The sequence below is a fragment of the Acanthopagrus latus genome, chromosome 8 (genome assembly GCF_904848185.1).
Source record: "Acanthopagrus latus isolate v.2019 chromosome 8, fAcaLat1.1, whole genome shotgun sequence".
Lineage (NCBI taxonomy): Eukaryota > Metazoa > Chordata > Actinopteri > Spariformes > Sparidae > Acanthopagrus > Acanthopagrus latus.
This window is the reverse complement of record NC_051046.1, coordinates 6,955,695-6,980,602: the sequence shown is the minus strand read 5'-3', so window position 1 is coordinate 6,980,602 and position 24,908 is coordinate 6,955,695. Positions and strand designations below refer to the sequence as shown.

The following is a 24,908-nucleotide window of genomic DNA, read 5'->3' as shown; positions in this document are numbered from 1 at the left end:
TCTTCTTCTGTACAGCATGATGTTTATTTTGTGAATTCTCATCCCACGCAGGGTAAAATAGATGAACGAATGTGGGGTATGAGTTTGGACGTGGCTACCTTGTGACTGCCAAGTCGTCCACCCTCTCGTCCAAATATGGTCACTTTGGCTCCGACAAACCAAGATGGGGATGACCTTAATGCCAAACTCAAGGCTTGGACAGGTAATTGGGTGACGTCACGGTGGGTTTACACGCCATGTAATCATGATCCTGCTTCGCTCTCGCAGAAAATGGACACATGGTCTCAAGGTGTTTAAGAGGAAACAATCACAGCGGGAACACCCCCATAAAATGCATTCAAATCATCACTACAGACACTTGTTAATTGCACATATGCTTTTAATTGCCGGACAATTTTTGTGCGCTGTTGCCCGCAAACATTCTGCATAACTTCTTGTTACTCTGCTGTGAGATTTAACAAGCTGTCTGCAGGCCCGCTAGTGACCAGAGAGATAGAGAGTCATTAGTGTTTCTCCCTCTATATCTCCTCGGTGCTTGAGGGAGAATGTCATTAGCATCCCTCCCTGTGTCTGACAGGGAGTCAAAAGAGCATCTGCCTCTGTTCTGCTGGTATCACATCCTCTATCACTCATCCCTTGAGGCCCTCAATCGCATTTTGCCATTGGTTGACCTGACTGCCGTTCGTTAGGTTGAACACAAACGTCCAGGTCCTGTGTTTTATTTCAGTGGCGTAGCATACGGGTCAGAGAGAGCTCTTTGTTGATAGGGGGCTGAAACACTTGCAACATTTGCAGGGCACACAGATGTACAGATCTAAAGGCTTTTGATCGCTGTCGTGCCGACATTGCCAGCAGCCTGGGAGCCTTTTGCTGACAACAGAGAGACAGATTCAGGGTTAAATGACTCAGTGGCTTTTTTCTGTGTGGGAGCAGGAACACAAGCTGGCACACATCTGGACCTGTATGTACAATTACAAAACCGCTTGGAGTAAAAATTTGCCCACAAGTTTAGCAAATTTCTGAAAGTCACGCCAATTCAACTTTGAACTGTTCAAAAGCTGGAGTATGAATTTTGCATGTTGAAATTTCTCTGAACTCTCACGGCTTGAGAGCTTAAAAAGCTTCAAAACCTTGAGCCAGGGCTCGACTGTACCCATCACACAGATGGCCTCTCTACCTCTTTCAAGCAAGGAAAGAAACTCTGCTGTACTTGATGACAGAAAATAAAAACCAGAGACACTTTGAAGTATATTGTCTGGCAGTGAAAGTCGTAATTAGTAACTTCCCTGCGGTTGACCAGCTGCTGGCGGCTAACGCAGTTTGACAAAGGAGTGAGAGCGGTCGGACTCCTGTTTAGTGCACATGGATGTGTTTTGAGGTTTTGTCTTTTAACATTGCTCTAATCAATATTTCTATACCAGTGGATTAAATCTGAAACAGACAGCTTTATAGACTTTATAGACAGAGAGTGGTGTGTGTGTGTGTGTGGGGGGGGGGGGGGGGGGCTAAAAATGGGGAGAAAAGACATTTTAGTGTCTCATATCTGCAGCCCCCTGCCTGTATTTTCTTATTTTTCAATTTTTTGCTGCCCTCGAGTTGCTTTACCAACCCCAACATGTTGGTATTTGACCTCCTGGGAATTAGACTCACCAATCAACTATCTTTCTGTTTGGCCCCCTTTCAGTTTAATAGTCTTTGATTCGTATTAATATGATGCAAGCTTCAGTTAGCTTTGCACAGAAATGGCTGGAGGGAGACTTTTCACTTTTACACTCTGAGTACATTTTCAGATTCTGTACTTTCTTACTCATATCTGAATCTGTCCTTCTGCTCCACCCCTGCTTGTAAATGAAAAAAAAGGTATTCCCCTTTGTTTTTTCTCTCTCACATTAATAATAAATATGGGGCAACAAAGTGGGCATCTCACAAATTGCTACCACCTGTTGACAGCTCATCACAATATCACAGAATCACATCGACTAAACGGTGCTGTAAGTTTTATATCAGTCGATCATTTCCTTTCTTGTGGCTGACATCTTGAGCTACTTGAAGTTGAGAACTTTGTTTTCCCCCCTTCACTCTTCATTTGCGACCCCATTTAAGCAGGACTCTGACAGTAACAGATGCTTCATGCCCACCTAGAATTCAGCCATTCAACACTGCGGCCAGTAAATCACACTGCCGGGGTTTAACACATTTGTCAGCACCCTCCCTCCTTAAAAACAATTTGTACAGAGTAAGACAGAATGGGCCTACAGACCAGATGTCCTCATTACTCCAGGAGATACAAACCGGATAAATTGCCCCCATTTACTGTATTACCACGTCATACAAGGCGCATGTAGATGCACGTGCTGTAAAACAAGACAGGGTTGAATCACTCATCACTTACATTGTGTGTAAAGATGGAATAATATCCCCCCACCAGCTCTTATCAGGGTCCTCTGTGCAGCTCGGCAGTGCTGGAACACCAGCACAAAAACTCGGGGACATTCACTGCTAATCCACGTAGAATAGAAGCACAGACAGACTCTTAAACATGCACAGCAGACACACTGATGCAGAAGGGAAGGTAAGGGCTGGAAGTGTGATAAGTGGTTGAGGGGAGGCGATAGCTTGGCACCACTAGACCATTTCCCAAATGCGAATTAGTCTAGAAACTCTCAGTGCATTTTCGATTTTCTAAGGGGCGTTATCAGAGGCACACACCAAAATGATTCTGGACACAATTGCATAGACCCGCAACCAGTCAACAAAACTCGTGACGTGGCACTGAGCTGCAGGAAAATGTAAACAGACAACACCCTGCAGATATTTGCTGTGATGGTAAAGCATTGGTGCGTCTGTAACGGTGAAATTACACCTCAAGTAAAACAAGTTTTGAAGCTGGTCCAGTCGATCACCGCTGCTGCAAGGTAATCCTTAACTGTGCCCCTCAAAGTGCGTCTGTTAAAAGTGCCTGTTTTCCTCTGACAGCCTCAGATTGTTATTCCGAGTGTATGACAGTATTTATGGAAAGGATCCACAGAGAGACAAACCTTCACGTTAAAGATGAGATTATTTTTTGTTTAGCCAGAAGCAGCTGCTATATTGCTTTCCTGACAACCGCCAGACTCCACTGATAAAAAACAATCATTTTACCTTCGTGGATGATCACCGCTGTCTGAAACAAGCCCTTATTTCAGCTGATGTGAAAGCGTTCTGGCAGTCACTGTGATGGTTTCGTATCAAACCCGCTCCATATTAGATGAGCAGTTGTGATTGGCCTAACATGGACGAGCACAGATGTGAATCTGTCTGAATGGGAGTGGGACTAGACACATCTGCCACATGTGCTTGCATATTCCCAGACTCGGGACGGCTGAGCTTGTGTTTGTATCTCTGATGCTCTGATTGTCACTGACTGCCTGTCTCCATGCGCCCACACTGTCCCAGCACCCCCACAAATACTCTTAGCAGCTCCATCGCCGGCAAAGACGGCCTCGCACTCTCACCTGAGACAGTGAGCCCCCCTAACGGGCACCGAGTGACTCCTGTTTGTCAGACGGGCGCGATGCCGTAGGTGCACCTGCGGCTCTATGCTTGTGCGATCGACCTCTGCGCTCCACCCTGCACTCCGGCTAATTGAAGCAGATGGAGGAGTTGAGGAGGGTGAGGGAGGAGCCCCGAGGGCCTCGGTGATGAAAGGAGAAAAGGAGTCACGGAGCATGTCGAGGCCATCGGGGTAGGACGCGGAGAGGACCCTCACTTTTCTAGTGCGTGTAAACAAACACTATTTACCTTCTGAGGCTTCTTAATGAGCAACACGGAAGTCATGACACAGATGGAACTTTTGGGGGGAAGAGAGTCTCATCAAACTGTATCACTACATACTCAGCTGAGATGTATTTTTAATATAAGTTGTTCATATTTGTCCCAAAGTTATTAAATTGAAAGCATAGAAGCGACCGAAGGCCCTTATCAAATACACTAAAGCTTGTGTTTTGCAACAGCTCCTGGCTCGAGTCCTCGATGCAGCCTGGGAAATTTATGGAGGGGAAGTCACTGAGACGCAATTCTTCTCCTCTTATAGCTCTCTTATCTATTATACATCCTCCTGATTCTGACTTGAACTAAATAAACCTCAGCTCTCATTCAGCACTCCAGACTGTTTCCTTTTGGTTTCCTTGATTTGATAGTTTCTGGTGTTATTACTTGGCGCTATTTTATTATTCTACCGCCTCCTTTATTGAAGCCGCTTGAATTTTTGCAGACTCGCCGGAAAATATATACACATATCGTGCACTCCTCACATTGTTGCACTGGCCCCTTTGAATCCCTCATGCTGCAGGAATTGGGGCTCAGACTTTTGGATAAAATGAAATGCTACCTGCCTGAGATGTGCATGTAAAGGACATTTAATGGTCAAATTAAGTTTATTTGCACACCTGAATGTCACACATTATGTCTCGATGGACTTTCAGGCCTACAGCAGTGACGGGTTTTGACACATTTCAAGGTTTCTAGGAAAAAAATAAAAAACTAAATAATCTTTGTAGAATAAAGGAGGAAGACGGAATGCAAAAAGAGAACTTGTTGATAAACTCTTGCATGTCTGCTTTAATAATGAATGTTGCAAAGAAATAGGGACGCAATCGACATGAAGCTAGGAGAGCTTTATGTGGACTTATTTATTGATGACTGACTGTTTTCCAGTTGAAGCGCCTCCTTGTAATTTTTCTGTACGAGATTTTCAGGCTTTTATTTCATGTTCTTAGATATGTTTCTTGCTCCCTATAGCTGTCTTTTTTTTACATATGACTTTTATGTGTGTGGAAATTATTCTTTTCATGGAAGCAGCATGGGGGGAAGCCTCGTCCACATTTCCTGCAGTGGAGGACAATAAAGTGAATCTTAAATCGTGGATCTTGAACCACCTCTGTGTCGGAGTTGGAGGTGCACCAACAGCTTTAGTTGGGAATATCAAATCACATTTTGTGGAAAAATAAAAAACAGCAATGAGGTTGTGATCGAGCAAAAGGATTATAATAAACCCAAGGCTTACGCAATAGCATTAAGTCCAGTAAACACATCCAAGTAAATGCAATTCATCTATGAATGATGCACTTAGTGATTATTAAGATATTGAAAAAAAAAGAAACATTCACTGATAATGATCATCCATGTTTTTTAGTTATCGAGTAACAAGAAGACATTTGAACAGCATCAGTGCTCATTCATTCATCCTTTGCTCTGTCCTACCTGAAGAGATGGACCCCAGACAGCAGGAGGGGGGGAAAAAAACACTGCTGAGTCCCAGCAACAAGATTAGTGCACAGGAAGAAAAGTGCAGAGTGATTCAGTCATAAGAAGGCAAGAAAACTCCGACCACCACAGATTCTGTGTCTGCTCCTCTGAAAAGTCTAGAAACAACCCGAATCCCTTGCAGCTTTCTAGGCAGACGCCTGGGAAAAAAATGTGACTGCTGCTGCTCTCAGGCTGTCGACCCAACTACTCTGTCTGGCTCCTCTGCATGTGTGTGTGCGTGTGTGTGTGTGTGTGTGAGGAGGGTATGGCGGCCTCTCTTTGTTGTCCATGGTAAGAGGATCCCGGCTAGTGAAACAATACCTGGCCATTCAAACGGAGATGAACAGACTTAACTGAGTCACGCTGAGCCGATCTTAGCCGGGCTAGGACAGACCAGACAGACGCAGGTGGTGGTGGTTGGTTGGTTGGTTGGTTGGTTGGATGGTTGGTGGTGGGGGGGGGGCTGAATACCTCCTCTGTGAGAGAAGGAGGGAGGCAAGCCTTTCAGCAACCGGCCAGTCATTAGCCGGCAATGTGTGTTTGTGTGTGCGTGAGCGTGTTTCATCATGAGGCAGGTTCAAAGGTTCTCCCGCAGAGTTAAAGGGGATGATAGGGCTGAGGAGGTCTGATGGAGATGAAAGTGGAAACAGGAAATGGGGCAGATAGAGTGAAACGGATCACTCTTTTTTTTTTTTTTTTTACCAACGTGTAAACTCTCCCTCACTTGCAGAGGTAATCTACACCTACATTAATAATTGAGGAATGTTCTGTGTGGTGTGTGTGTGTGTGTGTGTGTGTGTGTGTGTGAGGAATCCAGCCATTGTTTATCCGCACTGTGCAGTCTAACTATCTGCATCCTGTACTTTTTTTTTTTCTTTTCCCGCATTGAAAGTCAGCAAAAAAATCAGTTTCTCTGGTTGGCAACTTACCAGATCTGAATTAAGGGGATAAGGATTTACCTCTGATAATTACCACTCTCAAGCTGAGGCGTGACATCTTTATTGGCACAGCTATACACACACACACACACACACACACACACACACACACACACACACACACACACACACACACACACACACACACACTCACACACTCACTCACTCACTCAGTCACATATGTTTACTCAACTGTCCTAATATTCCTCTCACTCTCCCACCTGAGAAGGGCAGCTGCTGTCACTCATGTCAATGAGATCGCCGGGTATTTAACAGTCCATGAGTCAATCCTCCCCAGCCTCAAATTGATCTCATCTCAAATGGAGCCAAAAAAGACAATTTACATATTCATGGCGAAAAACAGAACAATGCTGACTGAAGGGTCACCTTCAAGGGAATCCGCTGCTGATTTCCGCTGATCAGTGTCAAGTGGAGTCCGTATGGACAGAAGGAGGCCGGAGCAGACGCAGTTCATCGGGAGGAAAATGAATCTTTTATGCAGACTTGCTGCCAGATTATTTTGCCCTATAAACATTTAGGGAAATGTTGTACTAATTCAGTCACTTAGGCTCTTTTTCAGTTAACACAACTTCATTTCTGTTTCTATCCTTATTTAACCTCTTTTGTTCCTCATCGGCTTTAAACCAACGCAACACTTACCTCACCGCTCTCAATGGACCCCTTTGAATATGTTTTTCTTGTGTGTGTGTGTGCGCGTGTGTGTATTTTCATGCTATCACGACTTTATCCCCACGCGCGACTGTTTCCTTTTGTTAAGGATTATATTTTGTTTTTCTGACAGTTGCATTTCGTTGATAGCGAGGACTTGCTGTACATATCCATCTGTTTCACCGGGGACCATGTTGAGACTTTGTTGTCAGCAAGGTAGATGCTGCACTTTGATCAATAAGCATGGCACTATCCTCTGTACCCAACATAAAGGGAGATGTGTGTGTGTGTGTGTGTGTCTGTGTGTGTGTGGGTGAAGTACAAGTCTCTGGCTATGACAGCTATTGATCATTCTTTTTTGAAATTGTTGAACATCAGTATATTTAAACTGACAGGTCCTTTGTACATAAATGAAACCATAATGAATTGCAGGAACAGAGTGGTACCAAAAGGGCTTCTTCAGATTCACTGTGAAAACGTGTTACCAGTCTTTGAGTGGGCATTTGTGCCAATGTAGCAGCGAAGCTCACTCGCGAATGAGTGAACATAATAACAACCAGAATGCAATACAAGATCAGGGTCAGTCTGCTTTAATTCAATCAATCCTTATCCAAATTAAATATAACGTACTTAAATTAAACAACCAAATAAACAACAGACCAACAAACCAACCAACCAAACAACCGACCAACAAAGGGGCATGGTTGAAAATATAACATCCTCTGCAGAGGCGATTAAGGAGCAGCCATATAAACCACAAGAACTATTTTCACAGTCTTCTAAAAAATCCCAGCAATCAACTCATGTTCTTCTGTTAATGATTCCAGAATGAAGGGACAGCATATTTAAAAGTTTATTCTTAAGCCCCAATTCAGATTTTACTCTAAGGACAAACATCTGTAGAATAATTTGAGACAACGGGCCACATTTCATTTTGTTTCTTCACACCTGTACGTACACAGATAAGTGGAAACCAGTCCAAGAAGAGATTTAAATATAGAAACCAAATGATAAAAAAATGCCTGCTGAATTACACAGATGGCCAGTTATAATAAAACAGAAAAGCACAATGGTACACGGTGTCCAACCTCAGGCGCTGGCCAGGTGCATTCATAAAAAGCAGATCATCTTGTAGCAGTAGCCAACTTTGTTTTCTGCTGCCACCCCTTTGTGAATTCCTTTTACTCGTCAAATGTATTTTTTTTTTCTTCAGGGAGGACACATGTGAGTTGAGCTTGTGATGTGATGGCAGGAAAAGTCAAAACTTAAACTGTGACACACACACACACACCCACACACACACACACCTGTGGGAGTTGTCCGACTCCCGCTGCAGCTCGGTGCTGCTTCACAAAATGTGAAATAGCCAAAGATCAGATGAGACAAATGAGAAGCAGCTTCAGCACTGAGAGACAGACAGCGTAGAAAGACAGCGAATAGCTTTTATCGAGCGTGACACAAAGAAATGGGATCTGGGTTTGTGGGCATTGGAGGGGTAATTGATTCAAGGATCCAGATCTGCTCGGAGGCCCACCCCAGGAACATTGTTGTATGGGAGCTGATATGCAGCGTGATAGCTTACATTCCTGTTTGAGAGAGAGAGAATTTTCTTCTCCATGAAGAATCGCCCCCCCACCCCCTCCTCAAACTGATGTGGCTTATAGCTCGCCATGCTAATTCAGAGTCAAAACTGTAATTAGACACTTTGTATTGCTATACTTGTTAATTCATTTACAGCCCTTCCCTGCTTCCTCGCCAAATGAATTCCATGTGATTAAAGCAATCTGGCACTGGAAACGTTAACAAGGATGATGAGCGGCTCCGTAGGCCTACTCCGCTGGAGTCAGCGCACAGACACTGAGCCTCATTATGAAGCTGAGAAATAGCTGCTAATGACTATTTTAACCACCCTGATTAGCATTTATTAGCAGTGTGAGCAATTAATAAATGGTTTATAACACACAATGATGAATTTGTAAGTAGAGATAAGAACGTTTCAGGAGTTTTAAAGGCATCTGTCAACCGCTATGAAACGCATCACTGCGGATATAAAATGAGCCGCTACGTCTACATTCTTTCGTTCGTTTGAAATATGCTGAGGAAGGCAATGAGATATGGCTGAAAGCACGGGGGAAATCGAGGAAGTAGAGCTGTATGTTCACATTTAAACCTCTCTTTTCTTTTTACTGTTTTCAAGATCAACCGTGAACCTTTAATCTCAGCATGACATGTTCGAAAATTAGCGTGCATGTATATAAACAGCGAGTAAATATCTTGAGAAAACACTGTGAATGAGTGTAATCCTATGTTATGTTGCATTCTGTGTTGTGAGTCAGCAATAACTTTTAATACACCATAAAGAAAAAATCGGTTTATATTTTGCCTCTAAATACAGGGAGTTAAATTTAAATGTTTGCATTGAAATGGCAAACTGACTTGCATTCCTATAGCGCTTTTCCAGTCTTCTGACCTCTCAGTGAGGTGCCAACTGCTCATCAGGAGCACTTTGGGGTTCAGTATCTTGCTCATGGACACTTGGACATGCAGTTGACATTTACCAGAGGACCCGTTCCACCTCCTGAGCCACAGCCGCCCCTGCGAAGATGCAAATTCAAACCAAATGAAGACATACAGTGTCACAATTCACACAAACATTTAACAAAGATACAAACATTTCACAGAGATTACCTCGGAATTACTGAGTAAAGTCGGAACATTGTAAACATCTTCAAATAATTAATCTGCTGTTTGTACCTGGTAATGTTGAGGTTTGAAGTAAAGTCACTTTGTCAAGTTTTACAATGTAAAAAAGTGTCGTACCACTTGTGTTTGTTTGCCGTGTTTACTCTAACTTTATCAGACATGCACAGAGCGGAAGATGCCACGTCTGCCGACAGCTGATCAAGATAAACTCTCAAAATAAACACGAAGTCACCTCACGCGTTTTGCCTCCATCACTGTTTGTGGCTCCAAAGTCATTAGGAGTGATCGGGTCACATACCGTCACTGAGCCAAGCAGTGAAGCTGCTAATGAAGAGCCTAACAACCTTGTTTACATCCTCCACTGTGAAATATATTCTGTCTGCACGTGTCTGTGTTTGACATCAGTTTGCTCTGTGCGACGAATGACAAACCTTTTAAGTGGGAGAAGATTTTAAATGTTGGGTTTTTTTTTACCACAGCGATATAAATAAATATAGATCCGTTGCTAATTTCAGTAGCATGACAAATACAGGAAAAGAAAATTGTCAACCTGAACACTGCATGTCAGACTGTATCAGACTGAAGCAGTTTCCCAGTGTGTTAGTCTTTTTAATCAATCACAAGGAGCCATGTGGGAGGAGCGTGGTGCGGCTTAGCGGGTTGGCCATGTCTGTTCCAATTACAAATGATGACAAAGCAAGAATTCAAATTGGAAAATGAAAGAAAATTACCATTTAGTTTTGGAAAGCGGCATGCGCATGAATATGGAAATGCGGACGTGAGGAACTGGTCTTTGTGATTATACACTATGTGGTGGATGATAATAAATTCAGACAGAGTTGTTTACAGTCAAAGCAGAGGGTTTTTTTTCTCTCTCTCTCTCCCCAAGGACAAACCGAGCCGAGGCAAATCTCAAGGTGAGCTGTGCGGTAGATGGAGGAGGACGCATTCGTTGGCATTTATCTCATGTAACACTCATCTTCATATATTTAGCTCAGCTCCTGGCATACATCAGTTATCTCGCAGCCCCGACAAAATGCAGCAGAAGCTCCATTTTGAGAATAAGTCGTCTTATTCTGCGCGGGGCTGGTTCCTCTCCAAGTCATCTGTGTGTATCTCTCGTCTGCATGACAAGAGCAAAGGGGGTGGGGGGGGTGATGCAGGAGTCAGCCTGAAAGAGGGATAAATCACTTGTGGAAGCAGCTTTGCAGTGTGGCAGCAGATGACAGCCGGAGGGGAGTTGGAGCAAGGCAGCGGGCACGAGGGCCACTCAGCCTGCCTCTCTTTATAATATTACCAGGCAGTTGTGGAGGAAATGGTTGCAAGGGCAAGTTGGTCCTACCACTGGCAGTCCATCATCAGAAAGCAGGGAGCACATGGGGACACACTGACTGGATCACAGGTGGCGTGGACGGTGGATCTGACTGTCAATGTGTGTGTGTGTGTGTGTGTGTGTGTAGTGGAACGAGGAATGAAAATGATGGCAACGCTCATTTCGCCTGTAATGTCTCTTCGGCGCTTTTGTGCGCAGGTGACGTGCAGTTCAAAGGAGCATTTGCTCTATGTTTAGCACAACCAGAGCTCCAGTACGCGAGCTGCGAATGTCGACGAAAGTGCATATTACCCCAGCAGGTCCTCAAACATTTATGAGTTCTTCAGCTCGGGTTGCTCCACAGAGGCCTGTTAGATTTCATTGCATAATTCTGCGCTCTGCCCCAGCCCCTCTATTGTGCCAATGAACCTCTGTTTATTTGCCAGGATGTTTTCTATCACTGCTCCCCGAGCTCACGAGCCAGAATAACAATGACTTTTCATCATCGGAAGGGCTGGTTGATCCCTGCTTTCATACGGCAGATTGTTGCAAAATATCCTCACACAACTGCCTAAAGTGAAAAAAAAAAAAACCCTCCGTCGGTCTCCATAGATTCTTCAATGTAATCTTGCTATAAAAACAAATTAAACAGTATTTTTTTTAATGCTTTTTTCCTAATATCACGCTGACACTGTGTGATGAATAATTTGATTATTTACTCGCCGTTTCTCTGCGAAGGGCTTTAATGAAAACCACAGGATGTAAAAGTCTTTGTGGTGATATTTACAAGCTGCTCGTATTCATCACCTCGTCTTCTCTGAAAAGTCCATAGATGTTGTGGTGTTTGGTCACGATGATCTATCTATCTATCTATCTATCTATCTATCTATCTATCTATCTATCTATCTATCTATCTATCTATCTATCTATCATTGTTCCCACCGATCAGAAATGGCAGAAAAAGAGGCAGAGCTGTAAATGCTGACGAGAGGCAGCTACCAGAAGAAGACCGGCTTTACCCAGCACAGTAATGTCACCAAGCTTAAACTGCAATTTAACATGTGCTGCAGATACATATCAACCCTCAATGGCCCAATTACTGCCGGATGCATTGTGTAGCATAGCCCGGGAGATCTCAGATCTAACAGAGATAGTCTGTGGAACTAATGGTAGAAATCTGACTGAATGAAAGCCCCCTTTTCTCTCTCTCTCTCTCTCTCTCTCTCTCTCTCTCTCTCTCTCTATCTCACAGACACGGTTAGGACCAACAGCATGCAAGTGAAGTTGAGGTGAACTTGTAATCCAATGGCGCCCACTAGTGCTCAGACAGCTTAACTTCACCTACACACACGCACACACACACTCTCGCACAAACAAAGTGGTCCACAAACACTGCGGCATTATCCTTCACAGTTTAACTCACAGGTTCAGTCTGTTAATATTGTGTGAAATGACAAACAGCAAGAGGATGATAGAAGAAAAAAAAAGTGTTTCTGCACAATAACCGACCGGTGCACGTTTACTGGCGGCTCACATCCCAGCGAGTCCCTGCTGTGCCCTTCGAGAGGCCGAGTAAACGAGCATTGTTGAGATAAGGAGGGGAGGGAGATGACGAGGTGTGTGTCTGTGTGTCTGTGTGTCTGTGTGTCTGTGTGGTGGTGGTGAGGGCTCTCCCCTGCAGCTGTGATGACTGGCTTCCCTCTCCCCTTGTCGCCGTCCTTAGGGATAAGAGTGGGTGGTGGGATTCATTTTCCTTCCATCAGCTTTGCAGTTTTGCAGCACACCTCTATCTGCCCGGAGCAATCGCATTACAGGCACATGCACGCGTTTGCAAGTGCTCATACATAAACACACACAGAAACACAAACAAGCCACCCATAGGTAGGCTGTGAAAGCAGATGTTCAAAGCTGAGAGGTGCGAAAGGTCCACACACACACACGCACACACACACCCCCTCTGTGTCGAGGGACATTAAATCTGATGAGTTTTTCTGGCAGGACAATCCGTCTTATATAAATTTGCCCGATATTCAATAACCAGATAAATGTAGCAACACCTTCCAGAGCAACAGTCACCAGAGTGTGGCAACTGATGCTTAACAGACGTATTGATGAAGGCTCACACAGATTCATACACACACACACACACACACACACACACACAGGCAGGGGTGAGGACCTTGTTGTAGCCTGAGCTGCTTCAAGCTACTTGTTCTGCTCTGTGTTTGTCACTGACAACAGTTTTCATTTACTCTCAGTAAAAGGTCAGAGCAGTCATCTTTTACTGAATCGCCGCGCAGCACACAGACATGTCATTTATTCGCAGCGGCTCATTCCTCATTCCTCTCCACAAGACAAGCTTGGCCATTAGATGGGCTGTCTGGCAAACACCCTCACAAGTCATTAGCGGTGGAAAAACATAAACGGTCATTATCATAAATGATTTGCTCCTAATGATGGCTGCTTCCAGATATTCCATTACAAGCGACTGGACTAATGACTGATTCATCGTTTACCTGAACCGAGCACGGTTGCTGCGAAAAAAGATTTGTGGTATTTAAATCGTAAAAGCAACACCTGCCATGAAAACGGGAGGAACGTCGGCAGCTACCCTCCAGGCACGAAGCACCATGCTGCTCCCTTCAGGATTTCAGAAGATTAGATGAAGGGAGCTCCTGCAGCGAGCTTCTACTTCACAGTGATCATGTTGGCTCTCTGGCAAACAGCAGCTTCATTATTGCTTATATTACATGTGCATGCGCGCATATGTATATTTATGTATACGTGTGTGTAAAATCACTCTCTTTAGTTCAGTAGGTCAAGTATTACAGTAAAGGATGCCACTGAAAGCAGAACGCCTGCTTCTGCTGCACACAACAACTCATACAGTACATTACACACTCACAACGTAAAGTACATACCAAAAATGGAGGTTATAAGGAACAATACTTATACTCTAGAAGAACATTTTTTCTTAGTTTGGCCTACATCCTATACTGCTAACATGGAGACCACCATGGGGCCCTATTTGTTTGGATGCAGAGAGACGAGTTTACTCTTTTGAACACAATGTAGGCAGAACTTCAAAATTAAATCCAGGCACTACAAAAAAGACAGAAAAATCAAAAAACTAGGAGGGCGATGATGAAAACCCTGGATTGTAAAACCCTGGGCAAAGATGAAAAAGCCAACAATTTGTCTTTTTTTTAGTGGCTGAAACATGTTTGCTTTTTTAAATTAATACATAAATACATTTGCTTCCTCACAGAACTGAATCACCCCCCTTTCACATGACTGCAGTCGTCATTATAGCCAGAATTATTGTGTTTTTACTATTTTCTGCTACTTTTTCTGTGCAGCCATCTTGGTGTTGGTGGTGGTCTGTTGAGTGAGAGGATGCAGATCACTGCCAGTGGGCGGTTTTACACAAAACTAATTAGTATTTTACTAATTGAACCACAAATGGCGACTCTCCTGACTCGCAAAAGAATCTTTTATAATTGACAGAAATATATTTGATTCATGGCACAATTCAAACGGGATCAAAATGTATTTGTCCCATAGGGCACACCGGAAAGGGCGGGACTTCCCCTCTCTGCACAGTCACTCATCTCATGGATTTGCTGGGTGAGTTTGATATTTACACAGCACGAAAAATGCAAGTAAAGGGAAGCCAAACAGCAGGTAATGTAAAAAATCGCAACGGTAATTGTGGAGCTCCATGTCCTTTATCTCAATTCTCTCTCCCTCTCTCTCACACACACACACACACACACACACACACAGTGGCTGCTGAATGTAGGTCAGTACTGTAGAGAGATGTGAAAGTGAATAGTAAATCAAAACTATCTATCAGCCGATGCCACAGCAACGCTTCCCTGAGGCTTTAACAGTGCCGTGGACGGCTTGCAAGCAAACCGATAGCCATATGTGTACACACACACACACACACACACACACACACACACACACACACACACACACACACACACTGGTGAAAAGGTACAGTGGATATGTTGCATAATTCATCAGGAAACAGCCATTATCTGGATTCCAATAGCAGGCTGCTCTTCACTGACTTTGTTTCAGGTGTCAGCGTTACTTTGCATAAAATCCCCTGAGAATCACCTGAGTGAAGTGTTCTGGTGAATATATGTAAGTACGTGTTGGGATTTGTATGTATTCAATGCACTCATTCCGTCTCTCTCTCTGCCTCTCATCGACACACTCAGTGCCGGCTTATCTAAATGCAGGTAGCGCCCTGCTGTCCACCTCACTGAGGCTTAGCTCTGAGAATAAATAAATAAATAGGCCCACTTCTGGACTGTAGCCTCCACGTTACCCAATCAGCTGTGACGTCCATTTCTTCTCAAACCGGTGGCTCCTGCAGCACCGCAGCCCAGATTTATTTCTGCTCTTGTTTACGTAATTGACCATGTGTCAGGTTGAATCAGTGGCAGAATCCAAGGTTGCCACAGAGGACAGAAACTCGGCCGCAGGCCCCTCAGACTAATAACTTCAGTCGAGAGTAAGATAAAACATTGGACGTGCAAAAAACAGCTGAGGAAATTCTGGACAGCAGACGACAGGGTCTGGTGACAGGACGAGCTCTTCTCCACACGTTAGACTGATACAAACTTGTGTGTTCAAAGATTGTATCGTAAAAGTCCAGATGAGCAGCAGTGACAGGTCAAATGCTTGACTTCCTGTTAATACCCAGTTTTTTAAGGGCTCATATAATCAAGGAACAGATCCAGTCAGTTCACATATTAAATCCACTCACATTAAAAATTAACTAAGCCTAATTTTTTTAACCAGCTCATGCAAGAAACACAAATTTATGTAACAGTGTGCATGTAGGCCTACATAGCAGCACTAGTCCTAACATGAAGCAGGACCGGATGAAGACAGATTGAACTGTTACAAAGCAAAAAACAAACATTTTGTGCAGATTGTTCAGGGACACATTAAGCAACAATAATCATCAATAATCATCAATAATCATCAATAATCATCTACACATCATCCGAGACAGAAGTTTGGACTTTCCTGTTGTTCGCTGATTTGTTTTATGACCGAGTAAGAAAGTAAAACCGTCCATTTGGTAGAATTAACCGCTTTACCTGCTGCTTGTAGTCCAAAAGTCAGACGCTTGACTACATTTCCTGGACGCGCGTGACGTCATCCGCGCGCGACCAGGGAGCACGTGACGTCCTGTTGTGGTTCCTCTTCTCCGCTCGGGCGCAGCAGGATGGACCGCAGCCGCCTCCTCTTCGTCTTAAACACTTTGCTGCTCCACACCTGCTCCGCCTCGCCGCCGAACTTCGTGCTCCTTTTCGCGGATGACTTGGGGTTCGGGGACCTGGGCTGTTACGGACACCCCAGCTCACTCACCCCGAACCTGGACCGCCTGGCAGAGGACGGACTCAGGTTCACTGACTTCTACTGCACCAGCCCGGTCTGCAGCCCGTCCAGGTATCCGTCTGTGATCCACGGAGGACTGACTATTGAGTTAAATGTCGTGTGTGTGTGTGTGTGTGTGTGTGTGTGTGTGTGTGTGTGTGTGTGTGTGTGTGTGTGTGTGTGTGTGTGTGTGTGACAGAGAGTCAGGGCTGTACAGAACAACCTGATTATTTATCTGTCCTCACACTGTAATTTATGCCTTAAACCTCTGCTGCTTAAATATTATGGACTTAGAATTAAACACACCTTGCACCCTTTAAATATGAGTGTAAAGAGAGGCTGAGTGTGACTAACATGCTGTATACGACTTGCTTCTGACCTGCAAGGACACACACATTTAGCATCCCCAGCACCAGCACACAACATATACAAGACCAGCTTATGTTGCGTCTTGGTGCTGGTCTATGCTGGTTTTTCCAGCAGGGATCCTGCCAGGGGTCTGATTATTTATTAGCTCTGCTCCAGTAATTAAAATACACCAGTAAAAGAAGAAAAAGTGATTAAAACTTAGCACCAAAACTTAGCAGACAGACTATAAATCCAGCGCAGCTCATCGTGTGTGTGTCTGTGTGTGTGTGTGTGTGTGTGTGTGTGTGTGTGTGTGTGTGTGTGTGTGTGTGTGTGTGTGTAGCCAGGATACAATAACATGCAGAACCAAACTTGAAGGGGGAAGTGAAAACAGATTCTGTTTTTGTTGTGAAGACGCTTCAACCTGATTATTAAGCGCTTCCTAGTATTAAGAAATGAAGTTACACAAAAACATCTTGGTGCTCCGACCAAAACAGGAAATAATGTGTAATCGATCCACCTCAGCAAATTCACTCCTGACCAGACGCTGAACTCAGTGGATGAGGATTCGGCCGAGCTTCTTATATTAAACAACACAACATGACGCAGATTGTTGTTACACATTCACAGTTTTTACCAGTGGCGTTTAAAATCTCGTCATAAGTGTAACTTGTATAGAAAACAGACGTTTGGGTGGAATTTTATCCGTCTGGTCTGCATATTCTGCACTGTTTTCATCCTTCATCCACATACCTGGAAACATACTAATTAGAAGATTTGTGGATAAATACATAGTTTAAATACTTCTTGCCACAACATGAAGACAGTTGAGTCAACATCACATTAAGTAACGTCCTTGTTTTGTTTCGATGGCTCTCCAGGGCGTCGTTGTTGACGGGGCGCTATCAGACCCGCTCAGGTGTCTACCCGGGTGTGTTGTACCCAGGCTCTAAGGGCGGCCTTCCTCTGAATGAGACCACCATAGCTGAAGTGTTGAAACCTCTGGGCTACGCCACCGCCGCCGTGGGCAAGTGGCACTTGGGAGTTGGAGCAAATGGGACGTTTCTCCCAACCAAGCAGGGGTTCGACCAGTACCTGGGCATCCCCTACTCCCACGACATGGTCGGTAGTTTTGAAAAGTAGTTTGAAGTTTATTTGTCAAGAGCAGGGTTGTTTTTTTCAATATCTATTTACTTCTTTGTTCTCTTTTCCTCCCCTCTCCCAGGGCCCCTGTCACAACCTGACTTGTTTCCCTCCAGACGTCAAGTGTTTTGGAAATTGCGACGTCGGCGTTGTGACCGTTCCCCTCATGCACAACGAGGTCATCAAGCAGCAGCCCGTCAACTTCCTCGATCTGGAGAGGGCGTACAGCGACTTCGCGACCGATTTCATCACCGCGTCAGCCGAGAAAAAACAGCCTTTCTTCCTCTACTACCCCTCCCATGTAAGCAACAAAAACAACATCAGGTATAGAGTGAAAATGCACTTAAAACTAGGGAAGCAATTTCCGAGGTAATTGAAGTGTGAATGCAAGATGTTGAAAAGCTCACACCAAACTGAATTCCTGGTTTTATTTTGCATGAAGAAGCAGCCGAAGGTAATAAAGAGTCCAATTAGTATGAATGTGATTTAAAAGTTGAATTAAACTCATGCATTATAATGTTTGAATAGAGTTTCTGGCTTGAAGTATGAATTTAAGAGCGTGAACAGTTGGACAAAAGGGCTCAAGGATGCAAATCACAGTGTAAGTTCAGGGCTGAAATGCGTTACTTGGCTAATGGCTGGAGGCTCAACAGCATAGCTAACTTAACTTTCCATGAAGGAGCAGCTGGAGGAGTACGAGGAGCTGGAAAAGTGCGAAATGGTCTAAAATTATGGAGTTTCTCGCTGAAAGTAAAATCAAGTGGATAACACTTGAAAATGTATGAAAGAGTTCAAATTTCCTGGAAAACTTTGAAAATTTTATAAAGTATTAAACATGTAAATAAGAAAAAAGCTGACGTGTCCAGTTAAGCTGAATGTTTTGATGTTTGATGTCCACGCTAAATCAGTGTGGAACCAGTCATCTCTCTTAAAAAATGTGTTTTCACAATTTGCTGCATTAATTTCTTCACCTTTTTCTTGCTTTCCTTGTACAGCACACCCACTACCCGCAGTATGCAGGTCCAGGGGCAGCGGGGCGAACATTAAGGGGCCCGTTTGGAGATGCTCTGTTGGAGTTAGACAACACAATCGGACAGCTGATGATAACTCTGGAGAAAACAGGCGTGATCGGCAACACACTCGTCTTCTTCACTTCAGACAACGGGTTGGTTTTCTTTCTTTCCCCCCCTCCACATTAGCTGTGGTACAGTAATTCATAGTGTCACATTTTTGTGTCTTGTATCAAACCCCATTGTTTCTCCCGTCTCTGTGTGTAGGCCTGAACTGATGCGTATGTCCCGCGGAGGTAACGCCGGCCCTATGAGATGTGGAAAAGGCACCACATATGAGGGGGGCATGAGAGAGCCAGCTATCGCCTACTGGAAAGGAACAATCAGGCCAGGTCAGGACACCTTAGAGTCATCTGCGTTAAAAAGTCTAGACTTAATGATGCTTGCAAAGACACTAAACCAGAGTTCCCTCCACGTACCGCTGCAGATAGAGCTGCACATTTCACACTGATTTCATTCATTCCTGGCATCAGCTGTTTCCTTTGATTCCAGCATGAAAATAAACACTTTGATGAATTGAATTTAAACCGATTTGCTCATGACCTTCTGCCGCCCGCTCGGTCCCACGTGCATCTGTTTAGGTGTGACTCATGAGATGGCCAGCACTCTAGATATCCTCCCAACCATCGCAAGTCTGGCAGGAGCCAAACTCCCCCCGGTGGTGCTGGACGGGGTCGATATGACAGACATCCTTTTCTACCACGGACAGGTAGCGGCGTAATATATCTCACGCTCTTTGGAGATTTTAAGTAATGTGAGAAACAAGCTGATGTATTCATTGTAATCTTTAATCTTCCTTATTTTTCTTCTTCTGCAGAGTAAAAGGGAGACGATGATGTTCTACCCCACAGATCCCAGTGAGATGTTCGGCCTGTTTGCTCTCAGGTTAGGGAAGTACAAGGCCCACTTCTATACACGAGGTACAGTCGGCTTCATATACACAATTTTTTTTGAAATTTCAAGATCGAGCTTCATCCCACAGTCAGATCTAAGGTGTTTCTTGGCTCCTGCCTGTCTACGTTTGTGCATCAGGTGCGAGCCACAGCGGTACTATCCCAGACCCGGACTGCTCACCAATTGCAGCCCTCAAAGCCCACGACCCCCCTCTTCTTTTTGACCTGGAGGCCGACCCCTCGGAGCACTACCCCCTGCCATCTGAGGGAGACCCTGACCTTGAAGCCGTGTTGCAGAGAATCAAGAAAATCAAGGAGCAGTTTGAATCCTCCATGGTGTTCGGAGAGAGCCAGATATCAAAAGGGACGGACCGGGACCTGGAGCCCTGCTGCAATCCCACGTGTAGCCCTAAACCCAGCTGCTGCCACTGCTGAGGGGACGGATCCTTAAACTCCTGCTGCTGCGACAGCAGCGAGGGGAAGGCTGCACTGATTCTGCCTCAAGATTGCACTTAATGTGATGACGCACCGCTACTTTTATCACTGTTCATACTGAAAAGTAATACAGCAAACAATCCTGTTTCCTCAATGAGGAGATGATTTTTAATGTTAATACAGCTACAACTGAAGTGTAATGGTGTACTGTACATTTCCTGACTTCTATTTTAATATGTTTTTATTATATTACTAAAGATTTTGAATAATTGTGTGAATTCTTAAGTACACACACACACACAATGAAAACGGATCAGAACAATAAAGACAACGATGAAGGTTTCGGACATCAAGCATATATTTTATTCATAAGACCAAACCCATGACAAGGCAGAGTGATTTTTTTGTCTTTTTTTTTTTTTTTTTCTTAATCAGTTTTTCCCTGGAATTTTACAAGTCCTCGTTTTTAAAGATACAAGATAGGATATGTTTGTTCTGTCACATACTGTTTTGCTCTAGGTATACAGTGAAGAATCTTGTTAATGTAATAAAGTCAAAAGTTTGGTTTAACTGTCTCAGCGGCTATATGGGACTAGATCATCCTCAGAGGTTGTTTTTGTGTAGCTGTGTGGAGAGAAGGGGTTTTTTTTTTGTTTTGTTTTTTTAACTAGGCTGTAACAAGATAGAAAAACATAAGTCAGAAGCAAATAGATACAGATCAGAGATGGGTCACACTGTTGGAGCTCGGAGGCGATTACTATAATCGGCAAGACGCAAAAAAGTAGTTTTTCCAGTGGCGGCTGACTCAGTCACTATTCAGCTCTAACAGCAGATTGGTCATTAGTCTGGTGGATGTGTCACACACTTCATGATGTCACATCTTACAAATGTGCCCTAAATGTGCTGCTGAAGCCTGTCTGTAGAGAGTTATGGAGTTGGCAGGAACCCAAATGCCACCCGAGTGACGGAGATAACACATCGTGTGTAGAAACATAAGACACCGAAATAAAATTATTGCAGATCACAGATATTTTACGTGTTTTTTTTTCTTTTTCCATCACGGGGGGGTTTTCGTCTGGTTGTGATCTTCTTCTTCTTCTCGTTTTTTTTTTTGTTTAAACGTCTTTTTAATTAATGTACATATTCATTTTCATTTCATAACATACTCAACATAAAGGACACAGCACTATCTTAGATTCGCTATTGTATATACATGATCTAACTGACAGCGATACATATGTAGATAACACCCTACTTTTCTCCTGCCACGTGTAGCTTTCAGTGTGAAACTGAGATCCTGCAGATCTGAGGTGTCGGTTCTGGCGGACTGTGACTGAAAGCAGCAGAACGAGATGCTAAACAGTGTCTGAAAGAACATGGAGATGCCTGAAAAAGTTCAGATGGCTGTAGTGACCACATCATTTTCTTCATATAAGGTGCTCGACTGTTAGCTATTGTACGCTACAGAAACCCCAGCAGGTTATTGTGTGATGTGCGAGTGATGCTTTGACCTTTTTGACCAGACAAACGTGGGAACACGTGGCCGTCCCTTTTTATCCACCGTACTTAAAAAACAAGATTCAAGTCTAACCATTTACATTACTATAAAACCTCCCTTTGAATGCTTTATTAAAGGTTTGATTACATTGTGATACCGGGACCGAAGTGTTAGCAGGACGCTCTCACTGTACAGTAGGCACACTGCAATACAGAATTCCTGACGTGTGGCTCGCGCTCAAATCTAGTCGTTCCTTTTTCCATCGTTGAAACCGCCAAGTCAAAAGAAAATGGAGACTAGGACGTCACTGAAAACCAGTTAAACAGTCAGAGGTGTGAGAATATGGCTTTTCAGAGGGCCTTTTGCATTCTTTGACCTGAAAGTCACACCAATCACAGCAAAGCGTACAGTGATCTGTGATTTTTTTTCTTTTCTTTTTGAAACAGTTGAGTGAGTTTGTATGGAAAGCTCCCCACGGTGACGGACAGCAAGCAGTGCAACTTTGAGGACAGGACGGAAGTAAAATGGGTTTTTTTTTTCTCGTCGTTTCATCCAAATGTGCTGACAAGTTACGGCACATAATCCAAGCTGAATTAAAATATCTGCAGGGCCTTTAATGACATTCAAAGTTCATTCCGAGTCGTTACAGCTCTAACATCTCCTTTACCTGCAGTTAACTCCCGTCAGAGTGGGTCAGTAATACACAAAGTCCCCTCCATCAGTCTCAGCTGTGAGTGTTTCTTAATTAGTCTGGATGAGGCGCCTGTATGTCTACTTTCTATACATTTATTTACAACACACACTACGTCTTGTACGCGACACAGGGGTAAGCTCGGACCAAGGACAGTTCACTGTACTCTCTCTATTTTGCTCCAATGTCACTATCAGTAGAAATCAAATGAGCAGTTTTGTCGATATTGAACAAATACATATTTACAGTTAATCAAACGCCGGACCTCGTGATTCCACACCGTTCCCTTGCTGATTGTTGAGCTGCTTGCCATTCACTTGGATATGTGTGTTTCTCTGTGTGTCTGTGTGCAGTAACCCTACTAGCCATGCATTGAAAAGTGAAACAGCAGTAGTAGGTATATTTGTTTTGTTTTTTTTTCATTTCAAAAGAGGAACCTTTAAATAAACAGGTGCTCAGCGTCTTAGTTTTCATATCATAGAAAAAAGATAAAAGAAACAGGCAATCGATCCATCGAGACTGATGGAAATAAACCGAGAGAGAGCGAGAGAGAGAGAGAGATGGATGAAATCAGTCAAATGTCTAGCATACTGTAGAAATGAACATCCCAGTTTTAGAGGGACACAGAAGAGTATTTTTACAATGGAGAGAAGACCCCCACTGGCAGCGCCCTCTGGTGGCAAACTCGATGAACATACACAAGCTGTGGAGAGAGAAGGTGGTCGTCATGGCAACACTTCTTACTCCAGGTAGATGTCCTCAGTGGGGCAGGCGTACTCCAGATGTTCCTGGTAGTACTCCTGGAAGGCTCGTCTGCAGGAAAAAGACGAGACAGACGAGAGCGTGAACAACCCGCTGGAAATTAGACGGCAGCCTCTCACAGTGACCCTTCTCGTAGTGACAGATTTTACAGTCATGCTCGTGCTGTTCGCTAAAGGAAAGGGCAGGTTGGTGCAAACATAAAGTGCAAAGATTCCTCTGTTAAAGTCCCCCTGTGGTTAAAAATGTCCAGTCCCGGTCCGATATTCAGGAAACGTGAGTGTGATGTGGAAACTAGAAGCCACCAGTGCACATATTTATATATATACTGAAGTCAGTTACAGTGAAGGAGTCATTTCTTCTTATGTTCAGCAGCTTGTAAAAACATAAATATACTGGAATTCTTAACAAGGGAGATGGATCAGGTTACATTTAAAGCTTTTTAATGTTTTAATTTTCTGCAAGAAGACATAAAGAATTGTGTTTCTGTTTTACCTTGTTACATGAGTGGGAGGAGGATTTTCAAAATAATTCTAGTGCAAATTAGAGATAATAATGATTAATGATTAATTGCATGATGTCTGTTAAGAATTAATCAGATTAAAAACCTAATAGCCCACAACTGGAGATGAGCACAAATACATCAAATGTGTCTTGTTGCAAATTACAAATACTTGCTTACCAGACTATATAAAAATAAAACAACACACTGGTATGGGTTGGATTTTGTTGGGCTAGTTTTTGAATTTTGTGTTATTTTAATTTATCATTCAAGTTTGGCTTAATAGTTATGTTTATTAGCTACTAATGTAGTCAACTCTGATTTCTAATGTAAAATGTCCTAGATATATTAAATATAATGACTAACTGATGAATTTTGATATACTTTCTTTCAAAACAATTTGCGTCCCCCAGTGAAAACACAGGAGCGCTCTCGCTGGATCACAGGAGGTTGGATGTTTTTCACAGTTTGTGCCCTCGCTGATGGATCCGTTCCACAGACGGGAGGCTGATTGATGAAACAGCTCTGGAGCTCATCCCGAGCCCTGCTACCTGCCAGCGCTTCATCCACAGACAGTGAAATATCTGTATCTTTGATTATTCAAGCCCAATACGGCTGAATCAGTCACACATACAATGCTATGGTGCAAAATAAACCTAGATTATAGTAGTCAAGATCTATTCTAATGCAGGATTTAACAAACCATCAAAGAACACTTAGATGATGTACATCTTGAGAGTTAAAATTATTAGGGCCGTTGGTGATTTAGGTAGCTTGAAAATTAAAGTGCATTTACAGTAAGGACAGACCATTTATCAGTCAGGACAACTGGATCTGATATTCAGCAATATTTTGTATTAAAAATATGAATCTGAAACGTGGGACTTAAGTTATCAAATAATGTAAAGGAGTGGAAGTATGAAGTGGCAGAAAATGAAAAAAATACAAGCACCTTCAAATTCATATTTAAGAACAGCATTTGATTAAACTGTAGTTACATGCCAAATATCATGGTGTGTTTCTACTTGACCACCAATAATCAGTATTATATTGGAGGTGGACTCAATATGTTTGAATCAGACATGTCCATAATGTAACAAACTCACAGTGATAACGTGATTTTGGACTCACCCAACACACTCTGCTACAGGTCGCATGGACTCCTGGGATACAAACACGTGACAAGCAAATCTGTTCAGCATCGGATGCTTAGTGATGAAGCCAAAGTAGCTGCAGAGAGAAGAAGAAAACAATATGA

At 43.5% G+C, this 24,908-nt stretch overlaps 2 protein-coding genes across 4 annotated transcripts in view; one reads left to right on the top strand and one right to left on the bottom strand.

Moving 5' to 3' along the window:
* Positions 1-16,082: 16,082 nt before the first annotated feature.
* arsa (arylsulfatase A) lies at positions 16,083-20,470 on the top strand. Its single transcript, XM_037107681.1, has 8 exons — positions 16,083-16,383; positions 17,541-17,781; positions 17,885-18,103; positions 18,798-18,967; positions 19,080-19,204; positions 19,454-19,581; positions 19,690-19,792; positions 19,905-20,470. Exons 1-8 carry the CDS (start codon positions 16,160-16,162, stop codon positions 20,198-20,200), a joined length of 1,506 nt encoding a protein of 501 aa, XP_036963576.1. The 5' UTR covers positions 16,083-16,159; the 3' UTR covers positions 20,201-20,470.
* A 70-nt stretch (positions 20,471-20,540) lies between these two features.
* Positions 20,541-24,908, bottom strand: part of mapk8ip2 (mitogen-activated protein kinase 8 interacting protein 2) — a 31,021-nt gene continuing 26,653 nt past the window's right edge. For 2 of the 3 annotated variants that reach the window (XM_037107679.1, XM_037107680.1), the window contains 2 exons: positions 24,782-24,880; positions 23,066-23,202 (listed from right to left, as the gene is read on the bottom strand). In XM_037107679.1, coding sequence (XP_036963574.1) covers positions 23,130-23,202; positions 24,782-24,880 — 172 coding nt within the window. In that variant the 3' untranslated portion in view covers positions 23,066-23,129. Of the gene's footprint in view, positions 23,203-24,781; positions 24,881-24,908 lie in introns of all 3 variants that reach the window. The other variant, XM_037107678.1, reaches the window with a different exon arrangement.